This window comes from Cornus florida, unplaced genomic scaffold (genome assembly GCF_030987335.1).
Source record: "Cornus florida cultivar Cherokee Brave unplaced genomic scaffold, ASM3098733v1 CherokeeBrave_3.0.0_Hap2_Chr03, whole genome shotgun sequence".
NCBI classification, from domain to species: Eukaryota; Viridiplantae; Streptophyta; class Magnoliopsida; order Cornales; family Cornaceae; genus Cornus; species Cornus florida.
In genome coordinates this window covers 7,119,250-7,146,175 of record NW_026775573.1, presented here as the reverse complement: position 1 = coordinate 7,146,175, position 26,926 = coordinate 7,119,250, and the positions used below count along the sequence as shown (strand labels likewise).

General features: G+C 38.2%; 1 protein-coding gene across 1 annotated transcript; it reads right to left on the bottom strand.

The window, feature by feature from the left end:
* Positions 1-838: 838 nt before the first annotated feature.
* On the bottom strand, positions 839-26,562 carry LOC132299248 (protein transport protein SEC23 C). The gene is made up of 12 exons (XM_059795757.1): positions 25,628-26,562; positions 24,585-24,758; positions 22,088-22,249; positions 20,260-20,402; positions 19,126-19,201; positions 18,871-19,046; positions 18,693-18,774; positions 9,032-9,109; positions 3,129-3,290; positions 2,741-3,004; positions 1,891-1,995; positions 839-1,193 (listed from the first exon to the last, which is right to left on the bottom strand). The coding sequence occupies exons 1-12, from the start codon at positions 26,345-26,347 to the stop codon at positions 1,053-1,055; spliced, it is 2,283 nt and encodes a 760-aa protein (XP_059651740.1). The 5' UTR covers positions 26,348-26,562; the 3' UTR covers positions 839-1,052.
* Between the last annotated feature and the right edge of the window lie 364 nt (positions 26,563-26,926).

Below are 26,926 nucleotides of genomic sequence, written 5' to 3'. Positions count from 1 at the left end.
TTATTTCGCTTCCTAGCCTTTTCATTTTTAAATGATACAAATACGTTTGCAATGCATTGTTATTATTCAATTGTAACTGTTACTCAATTGCAGCTATATTTACTAGTGTAAAAGACTTGGAAAATTAAATTTTAAGCAAAATGGTGTTTCCAATCTAATTTAGAGAAGATGATAAAGAATGAAAATTGTCAGCTCTACGTGTATTAACAAAGAAATGATCTTACGAAAATACATATACGTATATGATCTTGTATCCTCCAAAGCAATATCCCAACACATGGGCCAATTCATGTAGTAACTGGTCATTCATATGCCCTCGGTGTTGGACAGTTGGACCTCTTAGAGCATCCCATAATCTACCTCTAATCGCATGCATTCCCCATCCCACATGCACCGGGCAATTGCTGAAATTTCTTGGGAATGCCTCAAAGGATTTGAATTCCCGACCTCCAAGTTGTGAGGTAAGTGTCTTGCCATTAGGCTATCCCCTTGACATTCATTCATTCAGTTTACCGTTAGAAAAACTACCAAGTAGATAAGAATCTATAAATTCTTACTATATTAATACAATTTGACAAGCTTTTTCTCGGGATGCCCATACAATATGATGGTAAACTAAATTATAATCTTCAACCAAAAGGCTACGGAAAATGCGAATGGTGAGAACCCAACTCACAGTGGGAAATGCACCATTGAACGCAACCAAGAGGCTCCAATAAGAAGCAAGCTTACCTCGTGAAAAGCTTTGTGATTCGGATACGTAACACCGAGAAGGGAGGGAGAAAGCAAGCACAATGAGTTTTTTTTCTGGGTGACAAATAATTTCACATTGAGTGAATTCATGAATAATGTACCACACAATATTATTGAGATTACCAAAAATGCATTACAAGCTTTAAATAACTACGCCAAGATGAGAGAGCTCACAGATATAAGAGAAGATCACATGCATTACTACTGTACAATCGACTCAGAAATTGATTTTACAAAATTGGAGAAAGTCGGGTCGTATATTCTATTTAACTGCTAATTTCTGAAAATGATTTAAGAAATTATTGAACAGCTAACCGCTGAAGATGATCCAAGAAGACCTCAAAACTGACATCATCTGTAAAGATGATATCCCCTCCAGAAGCAGGAGACGCAGAATTGTATGTCGCAGAAGGGTTCAATTTGGCCAACAGAAAACGGGCCTGCATAAATTCAAGAACAATTATAGAAAAACATATTCCAGACAGTTGGACTAATCATTTGCTGTGATTTGGGAGCAAAGTAACAACTGAAACATTGTACTTAAAAGAGAACCATTTGGAGCCAATAACATAAGAACGACACAAAAGAATATTCCACCCATAATTAACTCAATTGGGAACCAAGAAATGACTTCATAGTTCATAGGTCTGCTGCAATTAGTGTTTTGCAATGATTTCTAGCTAAAGCAACAAAAATGAAGTAGCAAACTCATATTCCAGAGGTGAGTCCTAGTTTTAGAGACTGGTTAAGGTACCATTAGGGAATCAAACAAATCTGATTCAGCGAGAATCAGTTGCCTCCCCCTATCTAGTTTGTGAAAGAAAATTTCCTATTGATTTGCAGAAGAGCAGCCTTCATGCCTTATTTTGAAGACATGGCGGAACCAAATAAACTAAGAAAAAATTAGTCAGGCGGCTTTATGCACGGACTGGGTTCCTGAGTTGCCAAAAAGCATCTACCAATTTGAAGCAATTTACATCTAATGATAAGGGTCACACCTAAAAGCCAGAGAAATCCATACATACATATATAGACAATTTTTTTAAGGCATCGAGGATAAAACACGACTCATGTTACCCACAACTGCAGCTAAATTTGTTTCTACATGTGTTAATGCAAAAGTATAGAGAGGATGACCTGGGAACCATGTTGATCACAAATGACCAAACGAGGTACTGGAAATCTTTCCTTAATGATTGCATCGGCATCATCTCGAGGTGCTTTCAGTAACTGGGCAAATACCTGCAAGCATATTAGAATTGTGACGAGTGAGTCAATTAAAGGGAATAAGAAAATAAGTTTTGCTATGGAGGCCATTTAATTAAATAGGTAGTTGAAAGAAAATTATTGAAGGGGAAAAATATGCATATGATTTTTATTGACTAAGAGAAGGCATATGATAAGTACCAAGAGAAGTAATTTGGTAGGTGTTGCAAAGAAAACTAGTCCCTTTAAACAAGGATATGTATGATGAGACAAAGAATAGAGTTCATACTATATGTGGAGAAACTAATGATTTTTCTATAAAAGTGGGACTTCACCAAGGATTAGTCCTTCACTCATACTTATTTACTATAGAGTATAGTGTTAGATGAAATAAATAGATATACGCGAGAAGACATTCCATGGTCCATATTGTTTGCGGATACATAGTCCAAATGGGAGCTTCTAAGGAAGCCTTAGCAACAAAATTAAAAATAACAAGACTTCAAAAGATTAAATATTAGTGGAGACATGACATATAATAGAATAGAATGAAAAAAGATAATTCATATGGCCAACCCAAGTTGTTTGGGATAAAGGCAAGGATGATGATGAAGCTTCAAGAATTCTCCCCTATACAAGACTATTATCTCTCAGTCAAGTTGGAAGGTAATTCAGTTTATCAGCTATGACTTTGCATCCACAAAGAATACACCAACCTCATACAAAGACAAAAGAAGATCATGCTTTTACTACCAGTTATAAGTTCAGCTTCCAAACAGACCTCGTGTTCAGGTTGATTATGGTATCCGGCATTTCGCCACTGAGCAACTGTCGATCCATGAAATACAACAATGGTAAAATAAGAGTCCAGAAGTAGAATTCTATCAGCAGCAATGGCAGCAACATCAAGGAGAGCTGGTTCTGGACCAGAATGAAAGGAGTAAGAAATAAGTGATGGCTGAATCATCACAACTGAATTGGCAACATTTTCACGGTTCAGAATCATCCTAAAATATGCCGTCTCATCTGGGCTATTGTTAAAAACCTGAACCAAACAAATGAAAATACTAGAGTTGAAGCTAAAAAAGATAAAAGCTGTCAAATTATTCATAATTGAACAAGTGAACTCCATAAAAATCAGACTTTAACTGATAAAGTATAATATGTACCTGCACAAATTGACAGCGGCGTAAATGAAATATAAACTGAGGAAATATAGAGAACCGTGGAGATAAGCTGAAAGAAGATGGGCTATCCTTCTGGTAGTCTCCAAACCGGGAACATAAATGTATTAATAATTTATCCAGCCATCTTATAGGGTCAAATTCAGCCTGGTTGCAACATTCTGTTAGTAATATGCACAAGAAATATGAAAATACACAAGAACTAGTGAAGTCACATTTATTTTCTACTGAACCAGACACATATTACACTAAGCCAACTAATCATGTGAAAACTATGTAACAAGGACACCTATATTAAAATTGCCATGTGTCAAATATACCAAAATGCTCAGCAGCGTAGATTGAGCTCCAACGACAGCGTCACTGCTCACTGGAACCTGTGTCAGTTTAGTGATTGTGGTGTGTGGAGCTTAATTAAATCATAAAACTAAAATGAATCGTAAATTAGCAAGGTGCAAGGAATTAAGTCACAGACATGGTCATGGTGAAAGGGATGCGGGGTGTAACTGGCATCATGTAAAGATATGGAAAACCACGGTCAAATACCTCGCTTGTTTCTATAAGCTTTCAAGGGCAAACAACGGCTTTTCAGCTGTAAGAGGAGGCCCGAAACTGATACTAGTACTTGATAGTGGAATTTTTTATCCTCTATATTTAAGCCTCTAGGAGCACTATGATCTAGCCAGTCAATGGTACCAGATGTTAAGGGAAGAGAAGTGAGTTCATCTCGATTAGAACCCAGGTGAGAAATTAAGGAGAGAGAAGTGAGCGTGTCCCAATTAAAGCCCAGGAGAGGGTCAGAAACTCGTCAAGCTCCACATTGCCCCACCTTCCTTGTGGGCTCCCAGCTCCACCAATGCAATAGTTCTGAAAAGCCTTGCACACCATGACCCAAAAAAGGTAATACAGAATTTTTAACTCTAAAATCTAATAAATATTGGTTTGTACTGATTTTGAGTGGATTTTGATGAATATTTAAAGGTGATCTAATCCGAGTTTTGGCTATACATTTATTTTAAGCCGCTATCAGTAGTTTAAACATGATACTTTGGAGTTTTCACTTAATTTATTACTCTAGATGTACCCAAAGTCTCAAATATTAAAAACATAAACAAGTACCAAATAAAATAAGGAAATTATTATTTGCATGAATATATGATAATATAAAAGTGTTAAAGACTTACCCTTTGAAGAAAATTTGAAATAATTGCAAAAATGATAGATCAGAAACATGACAGATTGGAAAACTGGTGTAATATTTATAGATTTAGCATCAAACAACACTTTAACGGGAAAACGACAATGACTTGAGGATTAGTTGAAAGGTAGGATTAGTTGAAAGGTTGGAGTGTTTTGATCAATGATCTAAGCCAAGGTCCTGCATTTTTTTTATGTTTGATTCACAGAACTAAGATTTTGATTGATCGTAGAATTGACATAAGGCTGCTTTCAAGAGATGTTAAAAAATAAAGCAGAAACATGTCTGCCAGCCGAAACAAGGATTGGGCCGAATCGCTAAAAAGTACCCCTTTTTTACGTCCCCGTGTCCAAACTCTGTGATTGAATAAATCCTCCTCTATCTATTGCGGGTTGAGGGCTCCTTCTCCTTCCCCTTCTTCAAACTCCGATTCGTCTTTTTCATACAGAAATCTCTAATCAAGGATAGAACAAGATCCATTTTTCATCATATCTAAGGGATTCCTTGATTCGGGCCGAAGAAGCAACATCACTCGATCATTATCAAACTGACTGCAATATTTTTCTGTCCGTGAGGATCCCACCAGAGCACCTTCGACTTCTAATAGGCCATGAACTAAATCAGAATCATTCTCAACGAGTCCATAAGAAGTGATCCCATTTTTTTCATCGGGTCCGGGTAGAGACCAAAGACCTTGAGCGGCCGATCCGGCAAAACAACTCAAAAGATAAAGAAGTATCGTTAATTTCGTCATGCTCGTTCCAAGTTCGAAGTACCATTTGTACAAATAAGAATCCCCTTTGTTACATGATTGGTTAATATCATACCGATTAGGCAAGTCATCCCGAGTATCTACTGATTTTGGCCCATATGGTCCTTAATTTACCGAGTCAGATCCAGACTATTTAAGTAGTAATTTTTATTCACAACGGTACATCAAATCATTACAGAATGTTAATATTTAGAACCAGTGTTATTAAAGGCCTAAGGCGCACCAAGGCGCAAGAGGTCCTTTGGAGACTAGGCACGAGACGCGCGCCTGAGTGAAGTGAGGCGTGCAATTGAAAATTTAAACTACCATAAAAACATTCATATCTCATAAGTCATACCAATATTCTAAAAATTAATATCAAATATAAAGTAATCCATCAACTAAACAAGCATCCAACAACCATAAAACATAGCACAAATTTGTTTTCTTGAAAGGCAAAGCAGACTTTGTTTTTTTTAATGGCAAAACAGAGCACAAAAATAAATAAATCTGTTTAAAAAAATAAATAAAATAAATAAAAAAAACTGCTAACAAGAAAAGAAAAAACAGAGCTAACAAAAAAAGACGCAAAGACAGAAGAAGTAACTGAAGAGAGAGAAAGTGTTAAGGAAACAAAATAAAAGACTCAGAGAGGAGAACTAGACAAAGAGAGAGAGATGTAAACAAAGATAACAAGAGGGGAGTAGAGGAGAAGAACAAGAAAGAACTGACGTGCCTTTGTCGCTCAACTCTGCAACTAGGGCTTCATTGTTCGTCTCACTCTCTCTCTCTCTCTCTCTCTCTCTCTCTCTGTTCAGTTGACACTTTGATTCTTGGGTTTTCTTCTTTGTTTATTCTTTTGAACAAAAATTTCTTCTCTCATACGCGGGGATTTCTTATTTGTTTATTAAGTTGCCAAAAGTACCCTTTTTGACTTAAGAAATAGAATAATCATAGCTTTTTAAAAAAAATCACTGAGGTGCGCCTGACAAACAGGACGAGGCATAACCAAGGCGCGCGACTAGTAAACATCAGCGAGCCTGGGAGGACAATAGGCGCTAGACCTACACCTAGAGCCTAGGCGCGCCTTTAACAACACTGTTTAGAACCGTCGCAAGGAGCAATTGGGGAAAAGAAATTATATCCGAAATAGGTATGAACAGAGAGGAGATTCTAACACCAGACAAAGACTAAAAGATAAAGTGGAATGGTAAGAAAAAACCAAAAAGAAAATTAAACAGCACAATGCCTCTAATCATGCTACACTGGAATAATTTTATTCTCAACAAGATACAAGAAAATGGCTGTAGAAGGTAGCAGTCAGATAAATAAAACAGATTCAATTGATTATGTAACGGTTCACTATAAATCTGATTCCTTTTAAAAGAAAATTAAACAGCACAATGCCTCTAATCATGCTACACTTGAATAATTTTATTCTCAACAAGATACAAGAAAATGGTTGTGGAAGGTAGCAGTCAGAGAAACAGAACAGATTCAATTGATTATGTAACTTCTTCATATCCAGTGACCAATTATTTGCCACTTTAAGAACGGGGGTAAAGCAACAGAGAGACCATTAAAGCTCAATTTTGGAATCAACATGCAAAACTTCTACAAGGAAATGGCAAGGCAAAAGATGCATGTTGGAAAGTACAGAAGAAATACAGCTAAATAACAAAGAAATTACTAGCAAAGAGAACATCAAAATTACATGTTATAATTAACATTGGTTCCTGTGAACTTTTTATTAATCTTAGAGGCTTTGTGGAAGTTGAAGGAACATTTAAATGAAAATATTAACTATTGACCATCAAGACAGCTTAAAATGATTCACAAGGTGTATCTTGAGGCCATACTGTGTAGCCTTGTAACATTATCCAGACACATTAGTATAACACGTGTAGAAGTCATGAGAAGTACGATCTGTACCTTCGGACTAGTCTTATGTGACTGTTGTACATCTATAAACAACAGTATTTTTGTGACCCTTGTACATTATCAACAACAGTAGATAATTTTCTCTTCCACTTCTCTACGAAACAGATTCATTAGACCCTAAGAGAATTAGAAGGCCCCCCGTTCCTCCCTTCACAAATTTTCCAATTAAATGCACAATAATTGAAACTACTTCCCTCAGTTCCCTGCTCCCCTCTCCTCCAGGCAGTGTTTTGGGTCATTATTAGATGCAAAAGAACGCCTAAACTTAGCCTGACATCATCAAACCTGAGAAGGACCTCCTGTAATACCCCACACCACCCAACACAATCTTCTTTCACAAAAGAAGTGTTCAAGAGTAGGGCTGTAAATGAACTAAACGTTCGGCGAACAGTTCGAGCTCAGCCCGCTAAGGGTTCGTGTTCATTTGATTAATAAACGAACCAAGGTCAAACAAAATTCTTAGGCTCGTTTATTAAACAGGCCAATCTCAAACACCTCAATACTCGGCTCATTTGTTCGTGAACGTGTTCGTGAACTAGCTCGTTTTAAGCTCATATATATATATACACTCTTCCTTCTGAATCCACATCATATTAGTTCAGGCCACATAAAAGGGCCAAACTAGATACTTATAAATAATTCCCGGCCCAACACAATACATAAAATAATTTCTCTCTCTTTTAAACAATATAAAATCCAACCCATTATCATTTTAAAAGAACCAAGCCCATATGCCCCCAAAATATAACCCTATTCTTTTCATATCTAATTCTTGAGACTCACAACCAATAGCCCTAGCTACCAGCTGCGGAAAGATTGGCAACATCACAACTGCACAGATCGGCAACGTCACAACTGCAGAACTCCATTGTCCAAGGGCCAAGTTGTTCTCTCTCTCATCTGAAACTAATCTTAGTTCTCTTTTCATATCAAGAATGGAATTTGATGTTTTTTTTATTGAGCAAAGAAGTTGAAAATGGCAGAGATCGGAAATGAAGTGATTCTTTTTCAACCACTTAGGTACCTGTGTGCGTGTACACATGCCCTAGATCGGAAATCAACTGATTCTTCTTCAACCACTTAGGTACCTGCGTGCGTGTATATATGTATTAATATACATGCCCTAATTGTGTGCGTGTGTGTATATATATATGCCCTAGATAGAAAATCAAGTGATTCTTCTCCCGCCACTTGGGTACCTGTGTGCGTGTATATATTAATACATGCCCTAACTATGTGCGTGTACATAGACATGGAGTATTGATGGTCACACGAGCTTGTCAAGCCGAGCTCGAGCTTGGCTAATTGATGTCGAGCCGGGCTCGATCATGGTTGAGGTAGGCTCGATCAAGCTCAAGCCAAGCTCAAACACTAACACAGCTACGTCGAGCCGAGACTGAACACCTTCATGCTCGGCTCGGCTAGGCTCATTTACAGCTCTATTCAAGAGCTTCCTTTCCAAACCACAAATCAAGACCCCTCACCCCTACCTACTCAAAACATAAGGGCACAGTCTGACTCCTCTACCTTTGCATCACCTTAGAAACCGAATGGAGCATCAACCAACAGTTTCTAAAAAAGGGAAAGTGACATACTCCATAATTCCCGGGTAACCCGGCTATGAATGGAAAAATGATCAACTCACGTAAACCAACAGTCTCTAAAAAAGGGAAAGTGACATACTCCATAATTCCCAGGTGACCCTGCTATGAATGGAAAAACAATCAACTGTTTCCACCTCTAACTTGTATATACAACATCAAATAGGAAGCATATTCCACTTCTCCTCAAAATGTCGAATTTTATTGTCTATTAAAAGTAAGGTTTTTGTACTCCCAAGTTTATTAGACCTGTAATCTAGTAATCCTTAGGGGAGAGAGAGAGATTTTGTAAAAGGAAAAAGTTAGGCACGCTATTCATTATCACTAATCCAAAACCAAATACAAACAGAAGATGTCTCAATGAAATTAAGAGAGCTATGTTACTTAAGGCTATTACCTCAGCTTCCATTTTGAAAGAAACTAGCCGTGCCAGGACTACAGCAGCTGCTTCTTGGTCAAATCCAGCAATTAAGTCCTATGATAAATAACAGAAAATCATTAACTTTATTGCAATTTTAAGCAACAATTAATATTCAAAAAAAAATTTAAAGCCAGCATAAAAATATGTAGTCTTTATATAATTACAGCATTGTAAGAGGGAACTCGAAATTAAGAAAACAAATATTTTAAACAGTGCACAGGTCACACAATAACATAAAGCAAGGATATAAAGGAATCAAAACAATTATAAGTAGTAAATATCTATCTACTCACTGTCTCTGAGATTTTGCCAGACTGATCTACCTAGAAATTGGACAATTTGGGTACCATACTTCAAAATTATAACATGAGTTTCAAGACTAAGGAATATACAAGGTCCTGATCTATATCCCAATTAAGAGAACAATTTTCTCTGGCCACTGCACTACATAACATAATATTAGTCATCGCAAAGAAAAAAATCCCACCCAATAAGGGTTCTGGATTTTAAGTCAGAGAGACCTGACTTATAAGTGAATACAAGGGAATATTAAAATTCAATCTTCATTTGCAAATTTATCAATCAATTGTCAGTTCTATGAATCCAGTGCTTGAAATCTTCAGAAATTCTGAGTACAAAAACCTTTGGATAATAAATTTTCAGTTTTATGGAACAGCGCAAAATTCTCTCAATCTTGGTCTGCAATAACCAATAATTAATCTGGAGCGCAAGTGCCAACATATAAAGTCAGTCTCCTTTAAAATAATCATGATTTTTCTTATTTTACACAAATTATTACACTTCAAATTCAGGTGTGCAATAAAGGCAAATAATAAATATCACGAAGCAATGCTGTTCACCATCATTTTTTCATTGCATTTTCACTGGCCTTGCTGTAAAAGAAGTAAGGAGATACACATATGCAGCCTTGGCTATTGTCTGTGCAGTTGGCTGGAGAGGTCACATCATTTCATACCTGTAAGGTAAGACAAACCTCATCCTTTTTGGCCTCTTAGTCAGCAGTTTCTCTCACCCTATGTTTAGTGAACAGTCTTTGACTTCTTAGGATGACCCTTATGAGATAATAAAATGAAAGGAAATATATAACCTAAAAATAAACTGCATCACTTTCATGCAAAAGAAACTTTTGGATGCCAGTGGGTATATGCCCTCAAGTACCAACCCCATGGCACAATACCCATCCCTAATGTAACGTTAAAATAAAAAAATTGGAAACTTAATCCTAAGCTAAAAAAAATTTTAAAAAGGTGGTCCCCAGTCATCTCCAAACTGATACCCTCCTTAAGTTTAATTTTCAGCCTTGTTCTAATCCATGCCCATCGCCTTAAACCCAACATTATTTAATCACCCCTCCAACCCTTCCTTATGGCCCCCCTCCCAGTCCATCACTATTAAATCTCCCTGAGCACAACCTACTTGGAGAGGCCTCATCATCATGACCGGCAAGCTCCTATCTAAAAAATTCCTTCAAAATCCAATTCCACCCATGCAATGTGAGACTTGTGTGCACAGCCGATGGTCACCTGTGGATATGCATTTCCTCCTCCCCTGATTGATTCCTTCAAGGCCCAACTAGCCCCTTCCCTTTTGAGGTAACTCCGGCATAATTGTGTCTTGAGACTGCAGCCAGAACCACCTAATCCATCACCTTTCATTTGACTGTTCATCCTTACAATCCAGCGGCTTGCACTATGGAACCCAAACATGTGAACATCTTAATGTCTGAGCTTCTTCCTTAGTTCTTTGCTTTTAGAAGTTTCAGCAGGATTATAGGCCTAGAAATCTCTCTAGTTGACCTAGTACCCAATTGCTACCCCCTTCTTATAACTCATAAAAATGAACTAGTTTGCCCCGCCTGTTTGAACCATAGGCCTCCATAGTCCATACTCGAAGTCGTCATCCTGCCTCAAGCCTTTAAACTCATTGTAACCATGTGCCTCCTTAAATCAACCATGTGTGTGATTTTTTATTGTTTCAAAATTCAAACTCTCCTGTTCATGTTTTTCTCCACTTTCCTACCATGTGCCCACCCCGCTCCCTTATCTCTAATACAAAGTCCACCCTACCCAGCCAGTTGAGTCATGCACACATAATAACCTGCCTCGGTCTGAGTAAATTCCCCTCCTGGTTCTACAACTCTAGAAAAAGAGACATTTCTACTCTCAAGCTTCATTGGTTGCCATTCCATTTAACCATCTCCAGCAACTACTTAACTTAGTAGCAAGTTATACCATCTGCAACCAAAGTGAAAATGGAAACTTAGCTCCACCTCCAACCACCAGACAAACCTTCCTCTTCTACCACCCTCATGAAACCTCCACACAAGTCATCTATTGCTTGGAAGAACACAAAGACTCACACATGCCAGGGGAGACCCACAATGGATATCCCCATCTCCCAACCCTTTTCATGACAACTGAACAGTAAACACCCCAACCTAGAGGAACACACATCCAAGAGCAGCATTGCCTCACACATCTTCCTCTCACTAATCCTCAATGCTCTCCTTGTCTCAGCCTTATCCTCAGCTGGGAGTCTGAATGCAATAAAGAATCAGGAAGCTCTGACACCCTAATCCCTATAGAGACCTTACTGCTCTTGTTGCTCAACCATAATCAATCCTACAAAGAGATCAAATCTTCCTACCAAAGCATGCTTTAAATAGTTCCTTCTGGTCTGCAACCCCTTTTGGCACGATAGAAAGTAGAACTAATTTTCAAGTTCCTTCTGGTCTGCAACCCCTTTTGGCACAATAGAAAGTAGAACTAATTTTCAAAACCTTACTTCATTTCCACCTCTATATGATTGCTTATTATTCATTGTCTACAATTTAGGGAAATCCATTAAACTATAAGATGTTTTTCTATGCTAAATTATTGAAGAAAAAGTGTATGGTCATAAAAATAAAAAATAAAAATGGTGCTAGACTAAATACAAAGGTTTCATAAGATGAGTATTATACGCCACTGAGAAAAGCAGTTGTATGCAAATACGAATCTTATATGGGCACAGTTTATTATACATATGGTTATGGAGATACTAGTGAAGCAGTGATGTGAAGTGCCTTTGAAGATCTTAAAAACATCATTTTAGAAGTGAGCAATTTCTCCGTAGTGGGATTGATGCATTATTAATGGTTAGCGACCAAGAATAAAATGCGTAATTGGTATTATAATCACTATGCTATGCAAAGTTGAGATGTCAACCACTCTGCGTGTTTTCTTGGATCTACGAGTTTGTTGATAGCGAAGCAGACTTCTTGACTAAGGCCCTGTTTGGATTGGCTTTTCAAACGCTGCTTTTAACTTTTGGGGCTCAAAAGCTGTTTTGAATAGTGTTTGGCATGTTTTTAAGAAGAGCTTTGAGGTTTTTTTTTTTTTTTTTTTTTTTGATAAGAAAAATATATTAGAAAGTGTTCAAGAGGAGAACACATCCCTAACACACGAACGAAAACCCTAAGGACCAATAGAGTCCAAAAGGTCAAATAAATCAGCAATCGAGGAGCAAGTGCTTCCTCTTACATAACAGAAAAGAGAACGGAGAATATGAGATTTTAAATTAGCTATAGTCGATTCCTTCCCTTCAAAATTTCTGTTATTTCTCTCTCTCCAGATACACCACCAAACACAATGGGACAATCCTCCAAAAATCACACGCATGACCTTTAACTGGGCATTTTCTCCGTGTGTTGATTAATTGAATAGAGTGCTTAGGCATCACCCACTGAACGCCAAAAATACTGAAGATAAAGATTCCAACAATCATACGCCACGAGACAATGCATAAGAATGTGATCCACGGACTCACCGTCTGCTTTACATAAGCAACACCAGTTAACAATGGTATTACCTCTCTTTTTCAAATTATCCAATATCAAAATCTTTCCCCAGGTGGCAGTCTAAACAAAGAATGCAACTCTACGAGGAGCTTTAGAGTGCCAAATAGACTTCCATGGAAAATCTTGGCCAGCGAAGTTGGACAAACACAAGAACATGGATCGTACTCCAAATTGACCATGAGAGGAAGGGACCCACAGAATATCATCACAACCTCTGCCAACATTCTTCTGTCTATACAACAAATCCAGAAAAGCACATACTTCTGTCATCTCCCAATCCTGAAAAGAGCACCTAAAACGCACATCCCACGTAACTCCACTGCTATCAAGATGATAACAATCAACTACATAAGCATGCTTGTTCTTGGCAATACTGAAGAGGCGAGGAAAGTAAAGAGACAGCACCTGATCACCACACCACAAGTCTTTCCAAAAATGAAGAGCGTTTTGGAGAAGCTAGGGGGTACTAGCTCAATAGGTACTAGCTTCTCCAAAACGCTCTTCTGAAACACACGGGAAGAGGTTTAGGCGTTTTAATGAAACTTATAAAATTCCAAGCGTACCCTTGCTTTTATTTATTTATTTTTTTTTTTTTTTTTTTTGTGATTTTGTAATTGGGTTTCAAGTTTGAAGTTGATTTTGATGATAAGACTCCCTCTGTTTGAGCATATAATATATATATATATATATATATATATAAATTATCGTGTGTATGTTTTTTATCGGTATACAATTTAGGGTTGATTAGAACTACTGACAATTGGTTTCAATGAGCAAAATTATTTCCATTTGAATCTCACATAACGCTTTATTTGTTATGTTTGTTACATCTGGCTAAAACTCTGCTCTAAAAAGGTAGAATGACAAAAATTTCTATCAATTTGTCAATTCTTTTCAAGTAATGTGGAATTTGTGATGATTTCATCCAAATTGGTGAAGCATGACAATTGCTATACATAGTCAACATAGATAGGAATGCATGTCTTAATTTTATGCAAAATTGGAGCCATAAAAAGGTAATTGGGTTGAGAGGGAAACTGTTAGACAAGGTATATGATCTTTATCTAAAAATTATTTGACAGATTTCACATGCTTTTGGATGCAACACTTCAAGCATTAAAGAATTTCAAGGTGTTTATGAGTTCATCTCTTATTGGTCTATAAAATTTTATATGCCATTGTGCTCCAAAGAGCAAAATCTACTTCCATTATATCTACTGAGTTAATAAAATACGGAATCGTTTGGCATAACTTTTCTTCGTCTTCTTTTTCTCCCAATATATTTTTTTTTTCCCCCCGAAAGTTCAAGGATGCACAAAATATCCACTATATATTATGCCCCAGCGAAGCTCCATCACTCAACCTCTCCATTTGGAGAGGAGAGTTTATATGGTCTGGGCTAATGCCCATTGGTCTCCTAAATGTTATATTATGTTGTGGTAAATAGTGTTTTTTTTTACTAACAAAAAAAATTTATGTCCATGTACTGATGTACAGGTAGCAATTGAAGATGTTTTGCTGAGTTGCCATGCAATGATTTTATGATCATTCTTCTTTATTTTCTTATAAAAATAAATATTGTAAAATTTGGTAATTTACATTGGTGTAATAACTTTCCCATTCAATGATGTTGAATTGAATTTGAGACTTTTTAAATCATGTTGTACTATTTTTATGTATGACACGTTGGATTAAATTTGATTATAGTGAATGGATCATTTATATGATGTTTAGAAATAGTTGTATAAAAACAATTATGTTGCAAAACACAGGAAAAAAAAACACATCTAGTTAAGGGCAAAATAGTTATTTCAGTAGCAGAAGAGCTTAAGCAAATAGTTTGCCAAACAGACAGAAGAACTCTTTATACACCTAGTTGGTTTCTCTATCATGTTTATACACCTTGTCCAGGAGATGACGTATTTTTTTTTTTTTTTTGATAAGCAAAATTTTATTGAAGTGCTCAAAAAGGGAGCGGAAACAAAAGGAAATACAGAAGACCACAAAGGGCCTCTAGGCTTTCAGAGAGGCCAAAAAGTCTACAATTTCCTCTAAAGATCTATGATCTCTCCCTAAAACCCAACAAAAAAGAGTGAAAATAATCGAGATTTAAGCATTGAAATCAACATCTCCTTCCCTTCAAAATATCTCCTATTCCTCTCAAGCCAAATACACCACCACACACAGAGCGGTATAGCCCTTCATGCATCCTGAATGTGAACCCCCACAGGGCAACCTCTTCACGCCTCAATCAACCCTCTAGCAGATCCAGGCATAACCCAGAGAAGCCCAAATAAGCCAATCATCAAATCCCAGCACTCTCTAGCCAAAGGGCAATGAATGAGAAGGTGATCCACTGTTTCCTCCTCTCGAAGACACATATAGCAACAATTGACTACCACCTGATTTCTCCTTCTCAAGTTATCCTGGGTTAAGATCCTCCCCAGAACAGAGGTCCACGCAAAGAAAGCCACCTTGAGAGGAGCCTTAGAGCGCCAAACAGACTTCCAAGGAAAACGAACTCCAGGATCAACCGAGAGACACCTGAAGAAAGACCTCACCCCAAAACGCCCCTGAGAGTTGGCAACCCAAGTTCAACTATCCGAATCCTCAACCACAATCCTCTGACGATACAACTACTCTAAGAAACGAATGGCCTCCTCAATCTCCCAATCCTGAAACAATCGCCCGAATCGAACATCCCATACCAATCTCCCACTATCAAGGTGATAACAGTTGAACACCATGGCCTACCTATCTGAAGCAATCTTGAAAAGCTGAGGAAAAGCGAGAGCGAGAGGAACATCCCCACACCAAACATCCTCCCAAAAACTAATCCTCCTCCCATCCCTGAGTTGAAACCGAATATATTTGGAAAAGTCATCTCACCCCTTCCGAATAAAATTCCAAACCCCCACTCCCCGAGGACCACGCACCTCCAGAGAACACCACCCTCCTCTCATCTTCCCAAAACGGCTAGCCACTACCCTCCTCCAAAGCCAGTGTCTCTCCATACCAAACCTCCACAACCATTTCCCAAGGAGGGCCTTATTAAAAGGCACCAGTCTACGGAGCCACAGACCACCATTCCGAACTGGCCTGCAAACATGCTCCCAGCGCACCAAATGATACTTGAACTCTTCTCCTCTAGCCCCCAACAGAAAATTTCGCTGCAACCTCTCAATCCTCTCCGCAACTGAAGAGTGAATCTAAAAAAACGAGATGAAATAAGTGGAAAGGCGTGAGAGAGTGCTCTTAATCAAAGTGACCCTGCCTCCCTTGGAAAGATACTGCTTCTTCCAGCCTGCCAATCTCTTCTCAAACCTATCCACCATTGGGTCCCAAACCCCCAACACACCTCAAAGGAGCTCGCAAAGGCAAAACTAAGTAAGAGATGGAAAAGGAGCCAGTACGGCAACCAAAAATGTCAGCAAACGCCTCAATCTCAGGGACCTCCCCAACCGGCACCAAAACACTCTTACCGACATTCACCTCAAGGCCGAAGACAACTTGGAACCAAAACAGAATGCATCTCAGATATCTAATTTAGGACACATTCGCATCACAAAGAACTAAAGTGTCATCTGCAAACATTAAATGTGAAATCTCCAACTAGCAATCAACATCCCTACCCACCCGAAAGCCTCTCAAAAAGCCCAACTCAACAGCCCTTCTCATCAATCTACTAAAGGCCTCCATCACAAACAGAAACAAGAAGGGGGAGAGAGGATCCCCCCTTCTCAAGCCCCTCGAGCTAGCGAAAAAGCCCAAAATAGCTCCATTCACATGAATCGAAAAAGGAGCACTGGAAATACAAAAGTGTCCCCCCCCCCCCCCCCCCCCTCCCCTCTCTCTCTTTCAGAATGAGAGCAATGAACGTGGCATTCAAGCTCTTCTCAAAAGAGCCCCGAGCATGGAAAGTACCCATCACCTCCCCTTTAACCACCTCACAGCACTCCAGAAGAAATCTCATGGTAAATCCATTTGGACCTGGGACTTTATCCCCATTACAACTCTTCAGGGCAATCAGAACTTCCTCTTCAGAAAAGGCATCTCCAACCCCGAGCACTCCTCACTAGAAATAGAAGCAAACTGAAGCCCTTCTAACAAAGGTTTCCACTCAACAGTCTCTGTGAACCCCTCAAAAAACTCTGAAAAACCTTTGCAGATCTCCTCCTCCGTACAAAAAATTTCCCCCTCCACCCGAATCCTCCCAATATGATTGCCCCTTTTATGAGCATTGGCCAATCTATGGAAAAAATTTGTGTTTCTATCCCCCTCCTTAAGCCACAAAGCTCTAGAATTTTGCCTCCACGAGATCTCCTCCATGATTGCAATCTTAGCAAATTCCGCCAGATACTCCGCCCTCCTAACCTTCAAAGAGTCTATCAGAACCCCTTGACCCTCCATCCAGTCAATAACAGCAATCTCAGCAAGAACCCGATTCTTCCTCCATTCCAAATTCCTGAAGACCTCTTTGTTCCAAGTCTTGAGATTCTCCTTTATGAGACGCAAACTGCCTGCAAGCACATGACTTGGGGTGCCAACCACTCCGTACCCCTCCCACCAAAGTCGGACCCTCTCCAGAAAACCCTCAGCCCGAAGCCACATATTTTCGAATCTGAACGGAGAGCGTCTACTTCGCAACCCGCCACAATCCAACATCTACAGAACATGGTCAGAGATAGGATGAGCCAATATAGCCTGCACAACATCAAAAAACCTCTCTTCCCACTCCCCAGACACAAGAAATCTATCAAGCTGAGAAAGAGTAGGGGGGGAGCGAGCGGCCACTAGACCAAGTAAACGGCCCTCCAACCAAAGGCAAATCCACCAGCCTAGACTCATCAATAAACTCCGAGAAAGCCTCCATGTCTGACATCCACCTTCCCCCCATTGACCTCTTAAACGGAGAGCGAACAACATTGAAATACCCTCCAACACACCAAGGCAACAACCATCGACTTCTGATTTTCCCCAACTCCTCCCAAAGCAAATGGCGCTCACTGTCCTCCGTAGGACCATACACACCAGAAAATACCCAATGAACACCGTCCTCCACCAAAGAAAGAACGCACGAAACAGAGAAACTCCCAACCTGAGAATCCACCTTAGACACCCATCTGTTATCCCACATGATCAAGATGCCCCCCGAGGAGCCAATAGCATCCAAAGCAGTCCACTCCACAAATCTCCCTCCCCAAAGGCTTCGCATATTTGTAGGTTAAAATATAAATATAAGATGTTAGGTACACCACTAATTATGTTTTGTAACTGAATCATAAACAGTTATTTGTGACACCGAATCACTGCCTGAAATATTACAACTTACACCCTTTCACATTTTTATGTCACCGTGTGAAATACCTCTAATCAACATCAGACACCAAGAAATCAACATCAGACACCAAGAACCAAATCAATCACACCCTCAGAATAGTGCAGCTTCCACATGAAATACCCCGTAACACATTAGACACAAAATCGTTCCCTTGTTTTTTCATGGGACAACATAGTAAACTAAAGGAAAACGTCAAAAAATATGATGTGTCTAGAGCCATGCTGTATATATCGTCATTATTTTTGTTGCTATATCTTATAGTTTTCTATGCACACAGCAATCATTTTGATAGATGAACAGTTCCAATAAATAAAGCATTTGCTTATAAATAAAGACACCAGTCATCAGATCAAAGAATATAACAGCATAGCTTCTTGTGTATCGCCAAAAAAAGAAAATTAGAAAAAATAAAACAAATATTGAACAATAGAGCTTGCCTGTGTGCTCCCAGGACCGGCAACCCATCTTCTAGAAAGGGTAGTAGCACGAAGTCTCATTTGTCCACTATTATGCTGATAACTGGAGCAAAAAAATCTGTAACAGGTCAGACTTCCATATTGAGGAAGAGGCTGATAATTAATTTCTCAAAAGAAAGCCCAAGCAGGAAGTTCATACTATGTTAAAAATTGGAAATAAAACTGATTGTTTGCTGATTGACCAATGCCCTCAGGGGTCTCCTTTTTCACAATATCAAATATTAAGCATAGAGATGTAGCTTTGTCAAGGCCACACATCTTCCATGCCGTAGTATTACCCTGACCGACAACATTTTCAGAGCACAAAGGACCTTTCTGCACAAAACCACAAACTAGTAAGCATCTAAAATACAGCAACCAGAAAATAGAAATCTTCAAAAACCTTGGTTTATACCTTTTCAAGGGATGCACAAGGACCGATGACACCCTGAATTTTAATATCCTTTGAACAGTTCACCTCAAATATACCACTTCATAAAGTTTCAAAAGTAAAAATGAAAATTAATTAATAAAAATAATCGTAGAGTTGCAGAACATGACAACAACTCAGCTCAGCTGAAAGAAATGCAAGAGTTTTGGATGAACAAATCAACATATACAAGTACAGCACAAGTTGTTCTGAATGAAACCAAACGCAAACTTACCGAAGAAAATTATAATGATGAATTGTATATTTACATAAACACTTGACTCATCAGTACATATTTTCATACTTGAGAAAGCATGAGATCTTATGAAGATGGTTCCACATCTAAATTCTAAAAAAACTCGGCAGCAACTGTTGTAAATGATAAGAAGATAAATGACATGGAGATTATATTTTAAAATCAATAAATGGATGAAATGAGCGCTGGACCATTTGTTTTGACGACAAGATGAACTGTGCATATGTTAAGGACAATTAGGGTTATAGCACAAATTGAGATTGAAGTAGCAGATGATGAAGAAAGAACGCATGATATAAGATTTTAGCAAACACAACAATAAGGTAACTAGCGAAGTTAATCAATAATCTCGGCAGCAACTGTTGTAAATGACAAGAAGATATATGACATGGAGATTATAATTTAAAATCAATAAATGGATGAAACGAGTGCTGGACCATTTGTTTTGACGACAAGATGAACTGTGCATATGTTAAGGACAATTAGGGTTATAGCACAAATTGAGATTGGAGTAGCAGATGATGAAGAAAGAACACATGATATAAGATTTTAGCAAACACAACAATAAGGTAACTAGGGAAGTTAATCACAGCTTTTAGCAGATGCAATGATAATGTAATTATGGAAGTTAATCGCAGCTGCCTTTCTTGGCCACTGCCTTCTTCTTTAGTTCCTCAAAAGTGACAAGTCTAACCTGTCTGCTTTCACGAGGCCAAATATTTTCACCAATCAGAGGAGGCTAAGAATCCCATGGATCAGATTAAGAATTACACATGTAACAAACAATTTAAAACTGGTCAACAATTCCTAATTTATTTACTAAATCATACTAGAAAATAAACAACACTTCCACCAAAACTCACTTTGATGATAGACCAAGATCATGGTCATCAGACTGGAAAATATGTTTAAGAGAATCCTTGAAAACTGAATGGCCAAAACTTTCAGCAAGCACAACAAGCCCTCCAGTTCGTTCAACTGCCACTTTAAGTTCAGCAACCCCAACCTAAGAACAAAGCGTCAAGGAAAAGAAACATAGGTTCATTCCTCAGTCACATAAAGTGACAAACAAAAATACAAGCTACCGTATATATTAGCAATGTTACATAAATATTAGAAGCAAACAAACAAATAGATTGTCAGATTTGGTATCAACCCAAGCCAACTATTTGCTATCATAGCCAAAAACCAATTGTGTAGATCAACATGAAAATTAATTCCAGAACACAGCAAAGTCTTCGCTCAACACTAGGAAGCCAATAGTTGACGTAAAACTCCATAAATTCCGGGTGCTGGAATCAGTGGTACAGGTACAAAGCTTACCTTAGTACTGTGTCCTTTTTGAAAAACATTACACAAAACAAAAACTTAAGTGAAAGCCAGTACCAACTGAAGTGTCTCATTATCTACCCTTTTGCTTAAGAACAGTACGACACCTTATCCAATTTTTTAAGAGCACTCGCCACATCAGGAAGTGTGGACTCCAGGACAAACCAGTTAGTGAGAATAGCCTCCCTCTGCCGCTTCCGTCTGAGCAGCTGCTTCTTCTTTTTCCCTTTTCTGATGGGTAAGCAGTAAGCTACTCACACAAACACTCATTATTGCCCCAAATGGGATTTGAATCCTTGACCCTTACACATAGAAGGGGGAGGCTCGGTGGTAGTTTTTTAGCTTTCTTGTATATTTTTGTACCCCGCTTCTTCTTTTTTTTTTTAAGTTAATAAAAAGTATTCCTAATTTCCTACCCACCAGAAAAAAAGTCTGCCATTGGATTGAGCATATATTTTCTTTTCCATGATATCATATTCTTGCGTAGAGGTGCTTTTAGTAATGTTGCAAAAATTATGATAGACTCTTTATGATAAACAAGTATTTTACACTGAAAAGTGCACATCCCCACAACCCAATATACAGATCTAGAATGCAGAAGATAGAGTTCTCTCTCCCACTAGAAAAGACAAGGATTCTACCAACAGGCCTGTGGCCTAGCGGTACAAGGCTCCTACTTCCCAAAGGGAGGTCAGGGGTTCGAACCTCAGTGGAGGCAGTGTGTGTGAGTCCCAACTAGGAAAAAAAAAGTACGAGGATTCTCACCTTTCCTTGCAGAACTCTATCTTCTCCACACTAGATGTGTGTATTGAGTTGTGGGGATGTGACTTTTTCAGTGTAAAATACTTGTTTACCAATTACCATAAAGAGAACATTACTAAAAAGGCCTCTATGTAAGAATATGAGATCATGGACCTCATGGTAAATAAAATGTATGGTGAATCCAACGGCAGACTTTTTCTGGTGGATATGAATACATTTTATAACTAAAAAAAAAAGAAGAAGAAGAAGAAGAAGAAGAAGCAATATGCAAGAAAGCTCAAAAAGTAACACCGAGCCTCCTCCTTCCAAATGGAAGGCAAGGATTCAAATCCCCTTAGGGGTAATAATGGATGTTTTTGTGAATAGCTTACTGCTTTCCTATCATAAGAGGGAAAGAAGAACAAGAAGAAGAAGCTCAGACAGAAGCGGCAGAGATTTAGCGAACAAAAAGTTAAATAACATGGATAGTATATTAACCACATAATCATCATCCATCAACCATAAAATTTAATCAAAGATATAAACATATGGAAAAAAGATCTACGGAAATATACTAATTGATCAATTACTTACTACTGAGCAGAAGAAGAAACAAATTACCTGGTCAAGTGCACAAGCAAAGAGATCAAGTACGTGTCCTTGATGTACAAGCTGCTTTGAAAGTCCTTCATAGAACTTTACAGCTTTGTGATAATAAGGAGCAGAATCTTTATCCAGGTCCTTGTGAGAACGTATAGGTTCAGATAGTTTTTTAGACACAATCTGCATAATTTTAAAAGAAACACTCAGCAGAAACACCAGCTACAATTGTAAATTTCATATAAAAATTCAATAAGAAGGTACTGGAACTGATCGTAAATAAATATTATAGCCTGCTATCTACACTCACACCCAATTGTACAACGATCCAGGCTATGGCTTTTCTCTCTCCTAATGATCAAGGGGCCTAAGAAATTCGGTAATTCCATGCTTTCCATTTATCAACAAGAATGGCCGTTCTAGTGATGGGGACATGTGAAAAACCACAGTAAGAACAGAGATGAAGTGAAACCGTTCTACAGAGTGGAGAAATAATCAGCACTTTCAAGCTGCTAGTTGAAAAAATTGGGACAAAGAGGAAAACCCTTCTTGCTAATAGGTTTGACGACACGTTCAGCTGAAAAGCTACTGTTAATACTTCCTATAACTAGTTCCTTCATGAAATGTTTAATCTGGAAATATCAGTAAATTTGAACTTGTAAACCAAAATAGTAAAAGCAGTGGTATATTACTAGACAAACAACAAATTCAGCTGACAAATAAGCATAATGATACTGACACCATCGAGGATGCCTTTGGTCTTTGGCCATCTCTTTAATGCTTTCAAGCAGTGGTATATTACTTGGCAAATGATATAATGAACAGTCTTAAGGGAGTTGATGACTTTAATCCATTACTTCCAGTCTCATTTGAGCTAGAAAATGAACAAAACAAGAGTTCTTTTTCCTCCGAAGCTGGTTTTTCAGAGCTCGGAAGAAAGTAATGCTATGGGGTTTATAAGCAGAACAAGCACAACCAGTCAAAGGGCACCTTAGTATAGCAAGGACAGAAAGTTTGTATTTTGACAACTTTGTGACGTAATCATGTGAATTAAATTTCAAACAGAACTTCAATCAAACATAATAGATGGCCTCCAACTGCCTCCTTTAGAGTTATATTTAATAATAAAGTTAAGTAAATCCTTTCATTCAGTGTTTCATCATCATCATCCTTACATTTACCTTACACGAATGGAATTGGCCACACAAATTTTCTTTTTCCATTCTATTCTATTATACACCAAGTCACCTCTTCCATATAATTTTTTTTAAACCAAATTTTAATTATTTCATCCCACATTAGTTTTGATCGGCTTCGCTGTCTCTTGTTAGTAACATGAATACATTGTTCTTGTTTCTTTTTAACACCCAACACTTTGGCAATATAAAATAGTTGGCCTACTGACCATCCTATAAATTTTCCCTTCTAACTTATTTGGTATTTTTTTATTACAGAGGATACCACTAACCCATCTTCATTTTGTCGATCCTACTCTAATTTTGTTAGTAATATCATCATCTACTTTTCCCTTTTTTGTAGTCGTAGTAGTACTGATCCTAAGTACTGAAAATAATTATTTTAAGTAATCCAGTGATCTATGATTAGTACTGTTGTATTATTACCTATTAGAGACTTTATTAAATTTACATTTTGTATTTAGTCTTATTAATTCTTAACATTTTTGTTTCTAATGCATTTTCCAGATTTCTAATTGTGTTTCCAATATTCTTTAGAAACACTATGTCATCAGTAACTTGCACCATGGAATGTCTTCTCATGTATCTTTCATTATTGAATCTAAAACTATTGCATTATGTGCATATATGTATGGACTAAATACGGATCCTTGGTGTAGTCTCCTTTTTAAGGAGAAATCATTAGTTTCTCCACCAATGGTAGAACTCAAGCCTTTGTCTTGTTTATCCTTGATAACAATTATAAGATCTAAAAGAACTGATTTTTTTTTTTTTTTCTAAAGCCCACCAAATTATATCCCTCGGTACTCTATCACATGCCTTCTCAAAGTATAAGAAAACCAGGTGCAAAACTGTTTGTTTGCTTCTTCATTCTTCTATCAATTGCCTACTTACAAAAATGACCTTCTTAGCAGATCTACCTGGCATAATCCAAATTGGTTTTCAGAAAATGTGGTTTCATTTCTAATCTATGTTCTATTAAATTTTCCCGTAATTCCATTGTAGGACTCATTTAAGTTCCCTCTATAATTACCAATATTTTTGCTTATCGTTGTAAATTTGTTAATTATTCAGAACCTACTTTTCCTAAAGTTCCCAGAGCTTCTACTGGTATGTTGTCAGTTTATATCGCTATATTTTCTCTATTATTGATCCTATTTATCATTCTTATATTATGTTGCCTCTATTTCATTCAATGCTTACTTTTCATATTCTTGCATGATTAACAATACAGAACAACAAGTGTTGGAGATACATAAATTAAATAATTAATTGATTGACTACATTAATTGAGAAGATTTCAAGATTGGAGAAAGACTTACAGCGCCAGGCCCTTCTGTTGATGGCCCCCCAATAAAGGCCATAATTCTAGCCCCAGAACCTGGAACACATGCTCCCAACAAATGTGCAGCTAAACTCAATGCTGCACCAGTGCACCTTGTTGCCCTTTGATCAGCTGCAACTGGCCAGGAATCTTTCTGAAGCTCTTCTAGTACCTTAAAAAATATACAAAAGACAAACAAAATACCAATTAGACAAATAAAACAAAATAGATGACATCCATCTATTCAGTTTCTAATTCTTAGGAGCTATTGACTAAGCAAAAAAAATGCCACCTTTGAGGGAGTTATAGAACCCATATGCCCTTTTCTAAGGATGAAAATCTCAAATGTAACAAAAAAACCTTAAACTGAAACCTTCCATTCTTTAAAGGCCACCATTGTCCAACAAAAACTATCATGCTCCATCGCATATACATACATACATATATACATATTTTTATATATATGCAATCCAAACCATAACTACTCTCTCATTATAGATTGAATGAACACTCTTATCATCTCATTTCCAAACCCTTGTTGCCATTATAGAATAGATTATTCTCCAAATAACTAAGTGATCTATAAACTCATCTTGCATTCCTTTCTATAAAACTGGCTTTACTTTGCTGCTGACGCGAGGAAAGTAAAGATTGACACGAAGTGTAATAGAAATGTGATCTTAATAAAAGTTAAGATACCCCCAAGACAGGCGTTTTCTTTTTGCATCCTACTAACTCTGCTCGAACCTGTCTAAACATCCCAAACTGCTTTAATTTTTAAGGAGGAAGCAAATGACAATCCCACATATAAGGATGGAAAGAACCCCGTTTTTGACAATCCAACCCAACTGAAACCATTCACATACATTTTGTATTCTAACAAATATGTTCACCTCGATAAACTTTATTAAGACAAAGGAGCACCATATCCACATCAATGTGGCGTTTCACAGTTCCCATTTTTTCAAGACTCAAACATAGCATAATTAAGTATATACTCAAACATATGCATATGTACTAAATTACAGTTAATGACTATACCGAATTGAGGGTGAACTCGCACTCAGACGCGGGCAGCAAGAACCTTGAAATACTCTCTTGAGAGAGCCCGTCCCTCACGCCGGCAATCACTCCGGTAGTCGGCTTCGGCTTCTTCATGAAGAAATTCATCTGTTCCAACACTTGATCCTTGGTCACCTCCTTCCCTCTAAACACATAAACCTTTGGGATCTGTCCGTACCCCAATTCATGAACGGACACAAAAGTCCCAAAAGTGATCAACCCGACAAGCGCATTCTCCGGCACCAACCCCACCGCTTGCGACAACGCCGACTTGAGAAACCCAATCTCCTCCTCGATCATACACGTATCGACGACGAACAAGAAGACGGGCGGGACAGTGGATTTCTCGGAGGGGGATTCGTATTCGATGGTGGTGTATTGGGGAAAGAGCTCGGCCGGGAGGTTGTCGTCGGAGATGGAGTGGTAGTGCGGCGGGAAGTGGTTGCGATTGAGGCAAAAGGGGCAGATCCAGATCTTGGAGACGAAGTCGACTATGGAGAAGGGGTTGAGGACGGATCGGCAGTTCCGGCAACGAAGAGGTGAGTAGGGGAGGATGGGCATGGAGGGGAAGGGTTTGAGAGGGGTGTAGATGGAGGCGATCGGGACGACGCAGTTGGCCGCCTCTGCCTTGGTGCCGGGGAGGACGTTCCACGGCATTCGCACGGCGTCTTGGGTCTCCAGGTCCATGAATTCCGCCATGGTTTGGCTGCGATTCTAGAGAGAGAAAGTGTATATATATATGTGTAATTGTGGTTATAGAGAGAGTGTGTGTGATGGTGATGGTGATGGTGGTGGTGGTGATGACCGGTGGTAAGTACCGTGTGTTGAGAAATCCGAAGTGGTGTTCCAAAGTCTGAACCTGGTCTGCGAGAGTGAGTGACGCTGTTTACCAAAGCTTATGAAAATTTGTTTTTCAAAAAGGGAAAAGGATTGGATTATAAATGAAATACTACTTTAAAATAAATTTGGAATTTTATTTTTCCGGGACAGGTCAAAGGGTTAATTTCACCCTGGACCCTCGAGGTTGGCGTATATTTCACCTAAATAGAGATTTAGATTTTAGCAATCACTTAGACTCCAATTTGATTTTTGTCCTCAAACACATGCGAATGGACATATTTACCATCAAAATTTTAATACTACAAAATATCTTTAATTTTAAATGACATAAATGTCCCTCTTCCATCTCATTCGTCTGTGTCTGCGGTCTCTCTCACCCACCCCCTTCAACCACCAACACACCACCTCAAAAAATGCATAAACACCCACAAACCACCA

Excerpts from the sequence above, each read along its gene's own strand:
- LOC132299248 (XM_059795757.1), bottom strand. The coding sequence starts at position 26,347 with ATGGCGGAATTCATGGACCTGGAGACCCAAGACGCCGTGCGAATGCCG. Across the intron at positions 3,005-3,128 it reads GCCGCTGTCAATTTGTGCAG|GTTTTTAACAATAGCCCAGA; the intron begins GTACATATTATA and ends TGTTTGGTTCAG. Across the intron at positions 1,996-2,740 it reads ATAATCAACCTGAACACGAG|GTATTTGCCCAGTTACTGAA; the intron begins GTCTGTTTGGAA and ends ATATGCTTGCAG.